The sequence below is a fragment of the Ascaphus truei genome, chromosome 6 (assembly GCF_040206685.1).
Source record: "Ascaphus truei isolate aAscTru1 chromosome 6, aAscTru1.hap1, whole genome shotgun sequence".
NCBI lineage: Eukaryota > Metazoa > Chordata > Amphibia > Anura > Ascaphidae > Ascaphus > Ascaphus truei.
The window spans coordinates 139,594,816-139,611,978 of record NC_134488.1 but is presented as its reverse complement, the minus strand read 5'-3'; the positions used below and the strand labels follow the sequence as shown (position 1 = coordinate 139,611,978).

The following is a 17,163-nucleotide window of genomic DNA, read 5'->3' as shown; positions in this document are numbered from 1 at the left end:
GCCGCGGCGTTTACAGAGGCCCTGCGCTGAGAGCGCGAGGCCTCTGTAAATTTACTTACCAGCTTCAGTCCACGCGTCTCCATGGCAACGCGGTGTCAAATTACGTCCATTACCATGGAGACGTGACGTCACATGACCCTGATTTGACGCTTCATTGATTAATGTGCCTTCATTAGTGAATGTCAGTGACGAGTCAGAGCAGACTAGCACTTACTGCAGGCAGCAGTTACTAGCTGCCATTAACCCCTTGGCATCATCCTTATGCACTAGGACAGCCACAGTGACTATACCTTCCATGGTGTTTGCAGCACGAGCCACATTAACTGTCCTGGAACAGGATTGTTTCTTTTTCTGTTCCCCCTTGCAGCTGTCTGACTGCCAGCTCTCCTTAATTTTAGTTGCATGTTTTCCTTGCTCTGTAACTCCCAGTGAAGGTGGAAACTGCTACATTACTGACACATTATCCTCTCCACACAGCCAGTAGTTGGCTGCCCTGGCAAACTCCCAATCCTCCTAGCTGAGGTTGGGTCAACCCAACTCCCCCTCTCACAGTTAGTTTGGTCCTGAGACTGTTCCTGTCTCACAGAAATACCACACTTCCTTTCTCTACTTGCAGCATGAGTGGGTATACTTTTCTTCCCTCCACTCCCTTGCAAGGCAATCCCTTTTGCCCTTCCCCCCAGACCAAAGCACCTACACCTAGAGAAGCACTCCTTCACCACACAATACCATCTACAAGCACCTTGTATTTTTGTGACTTCCCCAATAAAGTTAAGAAAATATAAAAGGACTTGGTATGCTTTCAAAAGGGGACAAGTTCATCTATCTGGCTTCATTCATATCCTACATACTGTATACACAATATATTAACCCTATCCCTATTGAGGGATCATGCTCACTGTATAATACACCCTCCCCCTCCCCACATGTCCAGTGGGATTTTTAGCTATTTGTTTTGGTGATATCTGTTTTAACTTAATATAATTCAATGTTAAGTTTAATTTAAGTGGTGAGCACAAGTGAATTTCTTTGAGGAGTTTCTTCAGCTATTCACCTTTTTCACATGTTTGAATAGAAAATCAGAAAGTCAAAAGAGGTGTGTTTTTGGATCAGACACGTGAGTTTTGATTTTTGCTACGCCAGTGACCTCTCCGAGACAGGACCTATGAGACGGTAACGTATTGTAAAGGAATTTCTGCTTGTTTTGATCATTTTATTTTTAGAAACTGTTCTGCATTTATTGTAAATGTATCTTGTAATATTTTCTGAAACCTAAGCACTCTAATATATATTACAATAAAGCTTTAATAAGTGATGTTTTGGACTCTGAATGAACTGTTGCACATTTTATAGAGATTATATACATTTTCGGACACATTTTGCTACAACAGATTTTTGTATGTCAATTGCATAGTTTTTTCTATAATAAACATGGACCTGAGACCCTGGTAGATATAAATTAGTTATACATTTTGCATATTTCTTGGGTGGTGGCCACGGATAGACATGATTGTAATCTAGTAATATAAACTCATCTAAAGTACCTTGCGGAGGAGAAGGGCGAGTTAGATAGAGTAGCCGTGTGTATTAACCCTGGTTGTATATCTAAGTCACATGCTCACCTGTGTGCTGTTTGTGACAGGTGCTATATGGGGACGGATTGAGGGGAGATTGTGAACTTGAGGGACTTTAGAGAAGGTATAAAGTGGGTCAGCTTGAGAGCTTTATATTCAGCCTTGTCCCGTATGTATGTAAGTCACATGCTCACAGGTTATGTTACAAGGACATAATATTGTTGAAATCTGTTGTCTATAGGCAGAAGAAGCTCGAGATGATAAACTGGACATTTTTTAATTTAACTCTCAAAAAAAACATTAATACTGAAATTATAATTTACACTGCAATGTCTCACAGGAACAGGAAAGGGTTAAACAAGGGATTCTTGAAGAAAGGAGAAAGGTTTTCTATAATGTACATTGCCTCCTTGCACTCACGTTTCCCACTGATCAGGTGTCCGCCTGCGAGCGTTTTCACTCGGCCGTTCTTGAACATGTAAGTACAGAACCTCTGAGTCTGTTCCACAAACTCCTCCTCCAGCTCAGACTCCGGCACCTCCTCCAGGTGCTGGAGCTTTATCTTAGAGGCCGGCCGGTGAAACACAAAGCACTTGTGTGAGTGGAAGAAGCTTATGATGCACTCCCGGGGCAGGTTGTAATCCTTAATAACTTTAGTGGAACCTGGGACAGAGAAACAGAGAACATATATTCTCCTAAAATTAATAAGTAATAAGAAAAGATTTTGATGGATCCTGTCACAGTGTGTGCTGCAGTAATACATCCTTACATGGATCCTGTCACTGTGTGTGTGCTGCAGTAATGCATCCTTACATGGATCCTGTCACAGTGTGTGCTGCAGTAATGCATTCTTACATGGATCCTGTCACAGTGTGTGTGTGCTGCAGTAATGCATCCTTACATGGATCCTGTCACAGTGTGTGTGCTGCGGTAATGCATCCTTACATGGATCCTGTCACAGTGTGTGTGCTGCGGTAATGCATCCTTACATGGATCCTGTCACAGTGTGTGCTGCAGTAATGCATCCTTACATGGATCCTGTCACAGTGTGTGTGCTGCAGTAATGCATCCTTACGTGGATCCTGTCACAGTGTGTGTGCTGCGGTAATGCATCCTTACATGGATCCTGTCACAGTGTGTGCTGCAGTAATGCATCCTTACATGGATCCTGTCACAGTGTGTGTGTTGCAGTAATGCATCCTTACATGGATCCTGTCACAGTGTGTGTGCTGCAGTAATGCATCCTTACATGGATCCTGTCACAGTGTATGCTGCAGTAATGTATCCTTACATGGATCCTGTCACAGTGTGTGTGCTGCAGTAATGTATCCTTACATGGATCCTGTCACAGTGTGTGTGTTGCAGTAATGCATCCTTACATGGATCCAGTCACAGTGTGTGCTGCAGTAATGCATCCTTACATGGATCCTGTCACAGTGTGCTGCGGTAATGCATCCTTACATGGACCCAGTCACAGTGTGTGCTGCAGTAATGCATCCTTACATGGATCCTGTCACAGTGTGTGTGCAGCATTAATGCATCCTTACATGGATCCTGTCACAGTGTGTGCTGCAGTAATGCATCTGTGACAGGGTGAAGTCAACCCCTATCAGTTATGCCTGGGAGACATATGTCTGAGTGCTTCATCCAGCACTCATAAGGGTTAACTCAGGTGGAAGCTAGGTAATCAGGATGTAAGCTGACACCTGATAAGCAGCAAGGTATAAGATGATGTTGTGACTGGCAGTAGCTGCCTGCCTTAGACCAGAGCACACGGCTATATGTGCTGCTAGCCAGACGGATACATCAAACTAACTCCTGCAACCAAAGTAAGACTTGTTCATTTGTTTTCCTGACTGCTTAAAGTACACTTATGGTTTGGTTATGGTTTAGCCAGCCATCCTGCTAGATAGGCCTGGTGTGTTAGTCAGTCCTCCCAATGTGGAGCAGGATTTGTTTTGTTTAAAGGGACAGTGTACCCGCATGTTATGTTGCTGTGGAGAAATAAAGCCACTGAACGTTTTCATTATCCTGAAACTACACGTGTGGACTGTTCCCTGACCTCGGCAACAGGCCGTCCTGCCACAGGTGGTATCAGAAGTGGGATGTCGGACGGCCCCTGTATCTGAAGGGCCACACAAAAAAAAATGGAAATTTTTTTTCTCAGTTCCTTGAGCAACAACTCTAGCTAGCAGAGAAACAAGCTGAGCAACAGGCCCAGCAAGATGAGCAACAGGCCCGGCGGGAGGAAAAGCTACTCCAACTGCTAGTCGAAGGCCCAGCCCAAGGCAGACCAGGGATTCCAAATAACCCACCGGTGATGCTGCCTAAAATGAAGCCAACCGATGACCCAGAGGCATTTCTCCTCACTTTTGAAAGGGTAGCCACGGCCCACGGCTGGACAGTTGATCACTGGGTAATGACTCTGGCTCCACTCGTCATAGGAGAAGCTCAGGCAGCCTTCCAGGCTCTTCCAGCAGACGAGGCCATGGACTATCAGAAACTAAAGGCTGCTATTCTGGATCGCCTAGGCCTCACTCCAGAGACCTACCGACAGCGGTTCCGGACAGTCAAATATACAAACAAAGACAGACCCCGGGTCGTAGCCCACCGCTTAGTAGACTTATGTACCAGGTGGATACAACCGGAGAAGCATACCAAGGCAGAGATCCTTGAACAGTTTGTGCTCGAGCAGTTCGTACAGATATTGCCCCCCCCTCTCCCGCTCCTGGGTAAAAAGACACGCTGCATTTTCCCTGGATTCAGCGGTCCGCTTGGTGGAAAACTTCCTTGGCGACGACACCCAACAGGATAGCTGGGAACGGTCCGTGCAAACACCAGTTGCTTACGGTGATTCCAGAGGCAGGAGAGCAGACAATCGAGGGGTCTACAACCCGCCAGCTCGGGAGATCCAGTCAACCCGATCGGAAGACCCTTTCCCCTCTCGGAGGGTTCCTGGTACAAACTCCCGCAGAGATGCCCGTCCCGGGTCCGAGGCCATTGGATCACTCAAGGGAGGCCACCACCCACAGTATTCCCCGAAAACCTGGACTTCCGTCACCCAGCTGGTGGACAGGATACCTCCACCAACCAGAAGGGAGGATCCCATCCAACGGCGGAGAGGTCCAAACACCGAGCCCCGTCGAGAGCTTCCGCTGACGACCGAGTTTGCGGACTCAGGAGATGATGAGATGGACTGTTCATATGGCAGAACCACTGCCACAGCTTCTCTCCGAGGGGACCACAATCCATGGTTAGTCCCAGCATCTTTGGAGGGGAAAATAGTAAAAGCCATGCTGGACTCGGGATCTGGAAAAACTCTGATCCTATAGGGCCTAATTCCAAGCAACAGACTATCCTATGACTCTCCTTGGAATATCGAATGTATCCATGGGGATACAAAGAGATACCCGACTGCGAACGTTCTACTGCGTATCAAGGATCAAGAGGCTAGCCTACCAGTGGGAGTTGCTCCCTGGCTACCTGCTCCTGTTCTACTTGGCCGAGACTGGCCCTACTTCGAAATATTGTTGGCCCCTACTCCTATGGAGCCTACTTCTCTGGTTCCGGAGAAGCCCGGAGACTTGTTTCCTTTTCCCCCAGAGATTTTCCCCCGTAGACACCAGGTCCCAAAGACACGTAAACAGAGACGTGCGGAAAAAGAGGACTGGTTAAGAAAGGCTGGGACTCTTGGTAACATTAGTCAGCCCAAAAGACTGCAGGTCATGGCCGGAGATGACCAGGGTGGGGAACAGATAGATATGGGAATTTTGCCAGACCTGGATCTTACTGACTTCCGTCAGAGGCAGGGGGAAGACGCAGCTCTGGCTAGACAATATGAGAAGGTGGTACAGGTCAACAACAAGATAATTAACGAACAAGGTGTAAGAGTGTTTCCACATTTTGAACTGTTAAATGACATTCTATATCATGTGAATAAGGTTACACAAACAGGGGAGGTCATTCGAGATGCTAGTCCCTAAAGGGTTGATTAAAACAGTGTTCATCCTAGCCCATACTCTCCCATGGGGTGGTCATTTGGGCAGAGATACGACCACGGACCGCATCTCATCCCGGTTTTACTGGCCAGACATACATGGTGACATCATGAAACTATGTGAGACATGTCCTGAATGCCAGTTAACTAGCCAAAAAGGACAGAAGCCGGCTCCCTTGGTCCCTCTGCCGTTGGTAGCCGTCCCATTCGAGAGAATTGGGGTAGATCTGGTCGGACCTTTAGAACCCTCTGCGAAGGGACATAAATTTATACTCATTGTTGTAGATTATGCCACCAGATATCCTGAGGCCTTCCCTCTGAGATCAGCCACTGCTAAACAGGTTGCTCACAGGCTGTTAGAACTGTTCTCTAGGGTAGGACTGCCCCAAGTAATGTTAACTGACCAGGGAACAAATTTCATGGCAAAGTTAATGCAGGATGTCCTGAAGTTATTGGAGGTAAAATCCGTCAGCACCTCAGTCTACCATCCTCAGACTGATGGATTGGTAGAGAGGTTTAACCGTACTTTAAAAACCATGCTTAGAAAGTTTGTGGACACTGAAAAGCGAGCTTGGGATGAACTTCTCCCTTTCCTGCTGTTTGCGGTTCGAGAAGTTCCCCAATCATCCACAGGCTTCTCCCTGTTTGAGCTCCTATATGGATGCCAACGTCGGGGTATTCTCAACCTACTGAAGGAATCCTGGGAGGAGGAGTCTTCCCCCTCCAAGAATACCCTTCAGTATGTCATAGACCTTAGAAACCGCCTAGACACGATAGGTCGGTTTGCTAAGGAAAACCTCCAATCTGCTCAAGAACGTCAAGAAAGGCAGTACAACCAAAATGCTCGCTTGAGGGTCTTCCAACCTGGGGACAAAGTGATGCTACTACTACCGACATCCGAGAGTAAACTCCTTGCGAAGTGGCAGGGTCCTTTCCAAGTTCTCCGCTGCACCGGGGAGGTGAACTATGAGATCTCTCAACCAGGGTCCAGGAAGGGTAAACAAATCTACCACGTAAACCTCCTGAAACCCTGGAAAACGATGAGATCGCTGTTCATCCACCCTCGGGAAGGAGAGATGGATTTGGATCCACAGCTTCCAAAGGGTAGTACGTACAATGACCATCAGGTTCCCATGGGAGGGCAGTTAACAACGGAACAAAGGTCAGACCTACTAGAATTATGTGACCAGTTCCCAGATGTTTTTTTCTGAGCTGCCAGGGCAGACTGATTTAGTGTCCCATAGGATTGAACCTGGAGTAAAAGTACGGTCACGTCCCTATAGATTGCCAGAGGGCCAAAAAGACCTGGTAGAGAGGGAGATAATAGACATGTTGGAATTGGGTGTGACCGAGGAGTCCCACAGTGAATGGTGTAGCCCTATAGTGTTGGTCCCTAAACCAGATGGGAAGGTGAGGTTTTGCATGGATCTGCGAAAGGTAAATGCTGTATCCAGATTTGATGCATACCCAATGCCTAGGGTGGATGAATTGCTTGACTCGCTTGGTAAAGCAGAGTATATCTCCACCCTAGATCTCACGAAAGGATATTGGCAGATACCTCTAGCGGAAGAATCCAAATGCAAAACTGCCTTCGCCACACCTCTCGGTTTATACCAATTCGTCACTATGCCATTTGGGTTACATGAGGCTTCAGCCACGTTCCAAAGGTTAATGGACAAGGTACTATGACCCCATAGGTCATATGCCGCGGCCTACTTGGATGACAATGTCATCTATAGCAGACACTGGCAGTCTCATATAAAAAGGTTAAGGGCCGTCCTAACGTCCTTAAGAGAAGCAGTGCTCACTGCAAATCCCCCAAAATGTGCCCTGAGTAAATCCACTACAAAATACTTGGGCTATGCCGTTGGGGGAGGGATAGTAAGGCCACTAGCTAGCAAGGTGGCCGCCATAAAGGAAGTCCCCATCCCACAGACAAAGACACAGATCCGCTCCCTTTTGGGATTAGCAGGGTATTACAGGCGGTTTATCCCCAATTTTTCAGAAATTTCTGCACCCCTAACAGATCTGACAAAAATAGTGCCCCGACCCAAGTTAAATGGTCTTAGGAGTGCCAAGACGCCTTTGACATGCTAAAAAAGTGCCTGTCAGAGGGCCCCGCTCTTCGGAGCCCAGATTTTAAAGAGCCCTTCATCATCCAGACGGATGCCTCAGAGGTAGGACTGGGAGCAGTCCTGTCCCAGCAATTTGATGGTGTTGAACACCCCATACTGTTCATCAGCCGGAAGCTGTTCCCAAGAGAAGTGAGGTATTCCGTTATTGAGAAGGAGTGCCTCGCTGTAAAATGGGCAATTGAGGCCTTGAGACATTATGTCACCGGAGTACACTTCACCCTGGTCACTGAACATGCGCCCTTGAAGTGGTTAAACACCATGAAGGACACAAACTCAAGGTTGACCAGGTGGTACATGGCCCTCCAACCCTTCTCTTTTGATATTCAGCATAGACCTGGAAAGGACCATGGAAATGCTGATTTTTTGTCAAGAGAAGGAGTGAAGGGACGGGCTTCAGCCGTGTGGGACACTAGCCACACACAAACAGGGGAGGTATGTGACAGAGTGAAGTCAACCCCTATCAGTTATGCCTGGGAGACATATGTCTGAGTGCTTCATCCAGCACTCAAAAGGGTTAACTCAGGTGGAAGCTAGGTAATCAGGATGTAAGCTGACACCTGATAAGCAGCAAGGTATAAGATGATGTTGTGACTGGCAGTAGCTGCCTGCCTTAGACCAGAGCACGTGGCTATATGTGCTACTAGCCAGACGGATACATCAAACTAACTCCTGCAACCAAAGTAAGACTTGTTCATTTGTTTTCCTGACTGCTTAAAGTACACTTATGGTTTGGTTATGGTTTAGCCAGCCAGCCAGCCTGCTAGATAGGCCTGCTGTGTTAGTCAGTCCTCCCAATGTGGAGCAGGATTTGTTTTGCTTAAAGGGACAGTATACCCGCATGTTATGTATGCTGTGGAGAAATAAAGCCACTGAACGTTTTCATTATCCTGAAACTATACGTGTGGACTGTTCTCTGACCTCGGCTACTGGCCGTCCTGCCACAGCAGCCTTACATGGATCCTGTCACAGTGTGTGTGCTGCAGTAATGCATCCTTACATGGATCCTGTCACAGTGTGTGCTGCAGTAATGCATCTTTACATGGATCCTGTCACAGTGTGTGTGCTGCAGTAATGTATCCTTACATGGATCCTGTCACAGTGTGCTGCAGTAATGCATCCTTACATGCATCACGTCACAGTGTGCTGCAGTAATGCATCCTTACATGGATCCTGTCACAGTGTGTGCTGCAGTAATGCATCCTTACATGGATCCTGTCACAGTGTGTGTGCTGCAGTAATGCATCCTTACATGGATCCTGTCACAGTGTGTGCTCTGCAGTAATGCATCCTTACATGGATCCTGTCACAGTGTGTGCTGCAATAATGGATCCTTACATGGATCCTGTCACCATGTGTGTGCTGCAGTAATGCATCCTTACATGGATCCTGTCACATTGTGTATGCTGCAGTAATGCATCCTTACATGGATCCTGTCACAGTGTGTGCTGCAGTAATGCATCCTTACATGGATCCTGTCACAGTGTGTTTGCTCCAGTAATGCATCTTTACATGGATCCTGTAACAGTGTGTGTGCTGCAGTAATGCATCCTTACATGGACCATGTGACAGTGTGTGTGCTTTAGCAATGCATTCTTACATAGATCCTGTCACAGTGAGTGCTGCAGTAATGCATCCTTACATGGATCCTGTCACATTGTGCCCTGCAGTAATGCATCCTTACATGGATCCTGTCACAGTGTGTGCTGCAGTAATGCATCCTTACATGGATCCTGTCACATTGTGCCCTGCAGTAATGCATCCTTACATGGATCCTATCACAGTGTGCTGCAGTAATGCATCTTTACATGGATCCTGTCACATTGTGCCCTGCAGTAATGCATCCTTACATGGATCCTGTCACAGTGTGTGCTGCAGTAATGCATCCTTACATGGATCCTGTCACAGTGAGTGCTGCAGTAATGTAACCTTACATGGATCCTGTCACAGTGTGTGCTGCAGTAATGCATCCTTGCATGGATCCTGTCACAGTATGTTTGCTAAAGTAATGCATCCTTACATGGATCCTGTCACAGTGTGTGTGCTGTAGTAATGCATCCTTACATGGATCCTGTCACAGTGTGTGTGCTGCAGTAATGCATCCTTACATGGATCCTGTCACAGTGTGTGTGCTGCAGTAATGCATCCTTACATGGATCCAGTCACAGTGTGCTGCAGTAATGCATCCTTACATGGATCCTGTCACAGTGTGTGCTGCAGTAATGCATCCTTACATGGATCTAGTCACAGTGTGTGTGCTGCAGTAATGCATCCTTACATGGATCCTGTCACAGTGTGTGTGCTGCAGTAATGCATCCTTACATGGATCCTGTCACAGTGTGTGCTGCAGTAATGCATCCTTACATGGATCCCGTCACAGTGTGTGTGCTGCAGTAATGCATCCTTACATGGATCTAGTCACAGTGTGTGTGCTGCAGTAATGCATCCTTACATGGATCCTGTCACAGTGTGTGTGCTGCAGTAATGCATCCTTACATGGATCCTGTCACAGTGTGTGCTGCAGTAATGCATCCTTACATGGATCCTGTCATAGTGTGCTGCAGAAATGAATCCTTACATGGATCCTGTCACAGTTTGTGCTGCAGTAATGTATCCTTACATGGATCCTGTCACAGTGTGTGTGTTGCAGTAGTACATCCTTACATGGATCCTTTCACAGTGTGTGCCGCAGTAATGCATCCTTACATGGATCCTGTCACAGTGTGTGCTGCAGTAATGCATCCTTACATGGATCCTGTCACAGTGTGTGCTGCAGTAATGTATCCTTACATGGATCCTGTCACAGTGAGTGCTGCAGTAATGCATCCTTACATGGATCCTGTCACAGCGTGTGTGCTGCAGTAATGCATCCTTACATGGATCCTGTCACAGTGTGTGTGCTGCAGTAATGCATCCTTTCATGGATCCTGTCACATTGTGTGTGCTGCAGTAATGCATCCTTACATGGATCCTGTCACACTGTGCTCTGCAGAAATGTATCCTTACATGGACCATGTCACAGTGTGTGCCGCAGTAATGCATCCTTACATGGATCCTGTCACAGTGTGTGCTGCAGTAATGCATCCTTACATGGATCCTGTCACAGTGTGTGTGCTGCAGTAATGCATCCTTACATGGATCCTGTCACAGTGTATGCTGCAGTAATGCATCCTTACATGGATCCTGTCACAGTGTGTGTGCTACAGTAATGCATCCTTACATGTATCCTGTCACAGTGTGTGTGCTGCAGTAATGCATCCTTACATGGATCCTGTCACAGTGTGTGCTGCAGTAATGTATCCTTACTTTGATCCTTTTACAGTGTGCTGCAGTAATGTATCTATACATGGATCTTGTCACACTGTGTGCTGCAGTAATGCATCCTTACATGGATCCTGTCACCGTGTGTGTGGTGCAGTTATGTATCCTTACATGGATCCTGTCACAGTTTGTGCTGCAGTAATGCATCCTTGCAATGATCCTGTCACAGCGTGTGTGCTGCAGTAATGCATCCTTACATGGATTCTGTCACAGTTTGTGCTGCAGTAATGTATCCTTGCATGGATCCTGTCACAGCGTGTGTGCTGCAGTAATGCATCCTTACATGGATCCTGTCACAGCGTGTGTCCTGCAGTAATGCATCCTTACATCGATCCTGTCACAGTCTGTGCTGCAGTAATGCATCCTTACATGGATCCTGTCACAGTGTGTGTGCTGCAGTAATGCATCCTTACATGGATCCTGTCACAGTGTGTGCTGCAGTAATGCATCCTTACATGGATCCTGTCACTGTGTCTGTGCTGCAGTAATGCATCCTTACATGGATGAGCCCTATTAAGTTCTGTAACAGAGTTATGCGTTACCTTTTTTGTTTGGTATGGTTACATTAAATTTCTATGTATTGCCTGTGTGAGTTCAATGTGTTTCTGCGTTACTCATTGGGGCCAGGTGCAGTGCCTCTGGACCATGCTGAGGTGGGGAAGGCCAAAGCCCTTGCTTGGGAGTATCAAACTCCAATATCAGAACATTGTCCTTTCCCTGACAGTAATTCAGGAGTGAGGCCTGTGTTTTAGCCCTGTCCGCTCGATTCCCATTGGACCGCTCCAATTTCCCATTCTCCCAAAGACTTGTCCCTAGGGATGTCCTGTCGCACTCTCACCACCCACAGCCCTGATTAGTTTGTCATGTCAAGCCCCCGAATCCTGATTGGCTCAAAGGAGGACTAGTCTCCGCTGATTGGTCGGCACTCAGAACCTCGTCTTTTGTGATATTCAGTTGGACGCTGAGGTTCTATACAAGCCAATGCAGATCAGGGATCCAGAGTTCAGAAGGTTATGTCTCTTCATCCTATGGATCTACATGTGTGTTGGTTCCGGGACAATAAGAGCACCCATTCTTCTTATATGATCCACAATTCATGAATGGTCTCGGTGACTACAGGCCAACTGGAAAAAATGAACTGTGGACCAGAGACAGCGATCCCTGGGTATTGGGAACAACGAATGGACGGATTGAGGAGGCATCCAGGACAACCATTTTCAGCATTTCCCTGCACCTAGTTTTTTGACAAAATCCCCTTCCCCCCTTGCTCTTTCTCCCTCCTGTTAGAGGTAAATGAGAATCATAATCCTAATAGAGGTATATTAGTCTTTTATCTGGTAGTGTTAGGACCTGCGAACTGGGTCTGCCTTGTCGTGGCTCACAGGCTTACAATGCTTTGGCCAAAGGGTTAAACTAAATGACCCTTTTCCAAGAGAATATATAAGTATTTTACTGTGTATTTTTGACATATTGGATGTAGCATTGGGCTTCTCTGTTGCTTGTTGTAGACATTTACCATGCTCAATAGCTCTCCTTTTTGACACTAATATACATATACAGAGGTGGCACACTTTATCCTCACTTGGCTAGTGCCGCAAGCCGGGAAGTTTCCCGGCTTGCTTGTTTTTTTCCCTCGTCGTGCCGCGCGTCATCGATGCGCGGTCACGCTTCATCGGGAGCGTGCGCGCATGGCGCGCGTGCCCAGGGCTCCCCGAGGGAGCCCTGCATTCCTCTAATGTGGGGGATGGCGGTGGGGGGCTCCGGGTGACCCAGTGGACCCGGAGAGGGGAGGGAGGTGCCTCGATCGGAGGACCGATCCTCCGAGGCTCCGGCGCGCGCATGGGACACCTTGGCGCGCGCCCGGTATCTGTCGCGGCCGAGACTGGGTAAATGGTAGAATAAACTCGGCCACGACAGTATATTTTGTGGTGGATGATGGGTTCCTTTAATGAGCTTGCTGGGGTTCTGTGTGCTGTCAGTCCTAGAGATGTCTGGGTGTATAACCCTGCTGTACTGATCAGTCCTAGAGGTTACAGGCTATGAGTGATTATGAAGGTACCTGGCTTGAGTTTCAGAGCATTCATTAGATACTCGTCCTCAGTCACTTCCTTGCCGTCCTGCTCCAGAATCAGAGTGAAGTCTCGGACGCACCATGTGAAGGACGGGAAGATCCTCTTGAATTCAGCAGACTCGTCCTCTGCTTCCGCCGGGGACGATTTCAACCTAATCCTCTTTGTCAGCTCCGTCACATAACTGAGAGACGCTAAGGAGGAACTGGCAGAGCACAGATATACCCAGATATAGCCAGGGCCACCAATACTAGGGACACATGCAGAGCATAATTCATGTGCTGCCAGTGAGATCTGCAGAGCATCACTCTGTTACTATAAAGGATACTGCAGCTGCTCCATGGCTTGCTGGTCAATAGTTCCCATACTATTAAACACTAAATTGCTGCTCAGCAGAACAGCCAGAGAGAAGATCCAGGCGTCATTCTTACTATCTCGCTGAGATAGAGAAACAGAATCATTGTAACACAGAGCGTCCCTGTGCGGTGCTAGAGACGCCCTAATATATACAGCCACTTAGTCCATCTAACACGTACATTAACCCCTTATCTGATAGACCGTTCTGCAGCACTGAGCAGTGTTAACATGCGTCTCCAGCATAGAAGGAACCAGACTGGAGGTCACACAGAGACATCTGTCCCCACTCACCTTCTCCACGTCCCCCAGCCCCTCTGTGTCCAGCAGCACCAGGGTGTGTCCAGGTTTAGAAGGGTGAGGGACACACCACATCCAGATCCCTTTAGTCTTAAGCTGGACAGTGGATCCCAGAGCAAACCCTGGAGGGAGAGGATAAGAAAGATAAAGACACAAAATAACAAGATCAAAATAAAAAAGGTCAGTGATAGAGAAACATGAAAAAGAAGCTTCAGGGACAGGGGATTTTAACAGGACAATATATAGTAGGACTTCACTGTTCATCACAAGGAGGGGGATGTACCTATTTAAATTGGTGTCATATAATGACAATTTGGCCAACCTGGTCTATGTAGCTTCATATCCGCTCTAAAACATTACATTCAGCTTGTCTGTGTTTATCCCATCGATACCACATCAGCCTTACATGCATCTCTGCAACAGCAGCTAAAGAGTTAATAAATGTGTGTGATTTCCATGGGTAAACGATAAGCATTCTGTAATTCTCTTATTGTCCATACCACTTCTCCTGGGAGCCTGTTCCACGCCTGCACTACGCTTTATGAGTTCTCTTCCAGTCGGATAACATACAGTAACCTGTGTTGTTGTGTCTGTAATTCTGAGAAGTTCTTCCTCTTTGTACCTTCTCATAATATTAATAATAATAATAATAATAATAATAACATATTCTTGTATAGCGCTGCTAGTTTTATGTATCACTATACAGAGACATTTTGCAGGCACAAGATACTCATTGGGTCTCTCACCATCACTGCGTCCCGCCAGCTTGTTCATCAGGTAGGATTTTCCGGTCCGATATTTCCCTACAATCGCCACAACGACCACGGGCTGAGTGATGTCAGACAGGATCTGCGCCGCCTCCTGGTTGATTACTAGCTCCTGTCTGTCCCGGTTCTCTATCAGACACACGGGGAGCGGCATCGCGATTTCTGGGGCCATTTTCCGTCTGGGGGAATATACATTATATATAGATGGGGAGATCATCACTTTGTGGGAAAGCCAGAAATGTGACACTATAAACATGTAATCTGTGTGTAATTAAACCATCTGTGATAAACCAATCTGTGTAACCATACAGTGGAAATTAGAGATACTGCCGCCCTCCTGCTATATGAATGGGTTGTATATGTCAATCGGGTGCATACGGGAAGGAGATAGTGGAACTGTATACTGTGTGGTTAGGAATGAAGGGGTTAATGGAGTAACCACGATTCCTATGTGCACTCTCTATGACCAATTGAGGGCTGGGAAATATTCAATCCTAGGGTGACCCCTAAATAGCCGCTCACTAATGTGTTAAAAACGTGCTTTATTAAACATGTGTACAATGGGCAACAGTTACTCCATTAAATAAACAGGGAGAAATGACTACCGTGGAGGATATAGTCCCAACTCGTGTCTGTGAGCTAGTCTATGTCCTCTGTGGTGAGATTTAAAGGGAGGAAGGGACCATTTACATAGGTGCATGTACCTTGGAGGTATGATCTATTCACAGTGGCTATATTAGTCACTAGAAACAAACACACCCAAAATGACTGCTGGGACCTAAACTTGTATTGGTGCTGTATTAGCAGTCTGATGTAAAGAGGCACTTAGTCTAGGTGTGTGTAAGACCTGTAGTACTATCTATATATATCATACCACTGCAACTTGTCATTAACCCGTCTTGTTTGCGGTCCTGTGGGGAGATTAATGAGTTGGCTAGATAGCTGTGTGTATTTTTTTTTGTAACAATTTCTTTTTATTGGTCATGTTCACATATTATCGTACATACATTTTTGTCATGAGCCCATGACCTTTACTATAGTTTAGATACATCATGACCAACATCTTTTTTCTCGTTTTCCTTGTGTGAAAGAAGAGGTGAAAGAGAAAGAAAAGAGCAAGGAAAAGATGTGGGGGGGGGGGTAAGGCGGGGGGGGGAGTGGAGGGCCGGGGGGGGGGGAAGGGGGGAGGCAGACTAACAAAGGGGAATAGGGGGGTGGGAGTGTGGGGCCCCGAGGCCTTTCTAGGATCCTCGCCTTAAATTCATTACAGGTTTGTCTAGTTCAGGGTTTCCCCCGCTTATCAATCTTGGGGCTTATCTCTCTATCCATGGGTTCCAGGTATTTTGGTGTTGAGGCATTCTCTTTTGGAGCATAGCAGTCAGCTTCTCCATAGACATCACCTCCTCTATTCTCCTGATCACTGAGGTTCTCGATGGGGCCCTGATTTGTTTCCAGGCTGCTGCTATAGAACACCTAGCTGCCGTTAGTATAGCCATGATGAGCCTGAACATTGGGGAGGGGACATCTTCTATTGGTTTGTTCAGCACCAGAGTCAGTGGGTCGAGGGGAAGGGAAAGTCCTGTTACTCCGAAAATAAGCGTCTGGATCATGGTCCAGAACCTTTGTCTCTTCGGGCATGACCACCAAATGTGGGCCATGTCCCCCTTTTCACCACATCCCCGCCAGCAAAGGTCTAGCGTGCCGGGGTAGATTTGGCTCAGTCTAACTGGAGTCAGGTACCATTGATACATAATTTTGTAGATGTTATCTTTTGTTACTGTACAAATTGAGGTTTTTGTTGCTTGCTCCCAGATCTCAGCCCAATCTTCCCTGTCTATCTGGAGGTGAATGTCCTCTGACCAATTTTGCATATACACTGGCGACACACTTTATTCGAGCTCGGCTAGTCCCACGAATTCGGGTATACCCGGGTGTATTGAGGTTTGTGACTGTTTTCTGCCCGAGTGCATTGCGTTATTTTCCAGGCAGGGATTGAAGCATTTTATTCCCGCTGGCTGCAATACTGCACAGTATATATATATATATACACTGCATTACAATTCATGAATTTATGCCATCTGGTAGACACGCGAAGCATTGCAGCCTATTAAATCCTAATCATTACCATTTAACAGATCAGCCGCCTGTCAGCCAGGCATGAACCCAGGCTGGGAAGGCAAACGCAACGGGGCTTGTCAGAGGTGAGGAGCGGCGCATTCCAGGTATCTGCCAGGTACATACTTGGTATTTGCTCGAATAAAGTGTGTCGGTGCAGTATCTGTGTTCTGGGTCTTGGGATGTAATCTCCAGATCTTTGTAGATCTCAGATATCAGTCCCCTTTGATATGTGGTCTTAATGCAGAGAGATTCAAATCTGGTGAGTGGAGGGAATTTGGCGGTTGGGGCCAGTGTCAGTAGAAAGTGGCGAACCTGGAGGTATTTAAATAGGTGGAGGTCTTCTATCTGATAATTATCTTTTAGCTCTTGAGATAGCTGTGTGTATTAACTGAGGTCACATACACAAGTCACGTGCTCACAGGGACAATGTACACGACAAGAAAAACAGGTCAGGAGGAGAATACAGGGTGGGGAAGAGGTTGGACTGACCGAGAAACAAACAATAAATTCTCTCTCTCTCTCTCGTCAACA

General features: G+C 46.9%; 2 protein-coding genes across 2 annotated transcripts in view; one reads left to right on the top strand and one right to left on the bottom strand.

Annotated features, from left to right (window-relative positions):
- Nucleotides 1–17,163, top strand: part of LOC142497992 (guanylate-binding protein 1-like) — an 851,842-nt gene that overhangs the window by 436,409 nt on the left and 398,270 nt on the right. The window lies entirely within an intron of this gene.
- LOC142497986 (guanylate-binding protein 1-like) overlaps nucleotides 1–17,163 on the bottom strand; it is a 57,154-nt gene that overhangs the window by 31,968 nt on the left and 8,023 nt on the right. The window contains exons 2-6 of the mRNA XM_075606486.1: nucleotides 14,494–14,693; nucleotides 13,742–13,869; nucleotides 13,422–13,531; nucleotides 13,084–13,277; nucleotides 1,995–2,237 (exon numbers count right to left, since the gene is read on the bottom strand). Of these exons, the coding sequence (XP_075462601.1) occupies nucleotides 1,995–2,237; nucleotides 13,084–13,277; nucleotides 13,422–13,531; nucleotides 13,742–13,869; nucleotides 14,494–14,686 (868 nt within the window). The 5' untranslated portion in view covers nucleotides 14,687–14,693. The remainder of the gene's footprint in view (nucleotides 1–1,994; nucleotides 2,238–13,083; nucleotides 13,278–13,421; nucleotides 13,532–13,741; nucleotides 13,870–14,493; nucleotides 14,694–17,163) is intronic.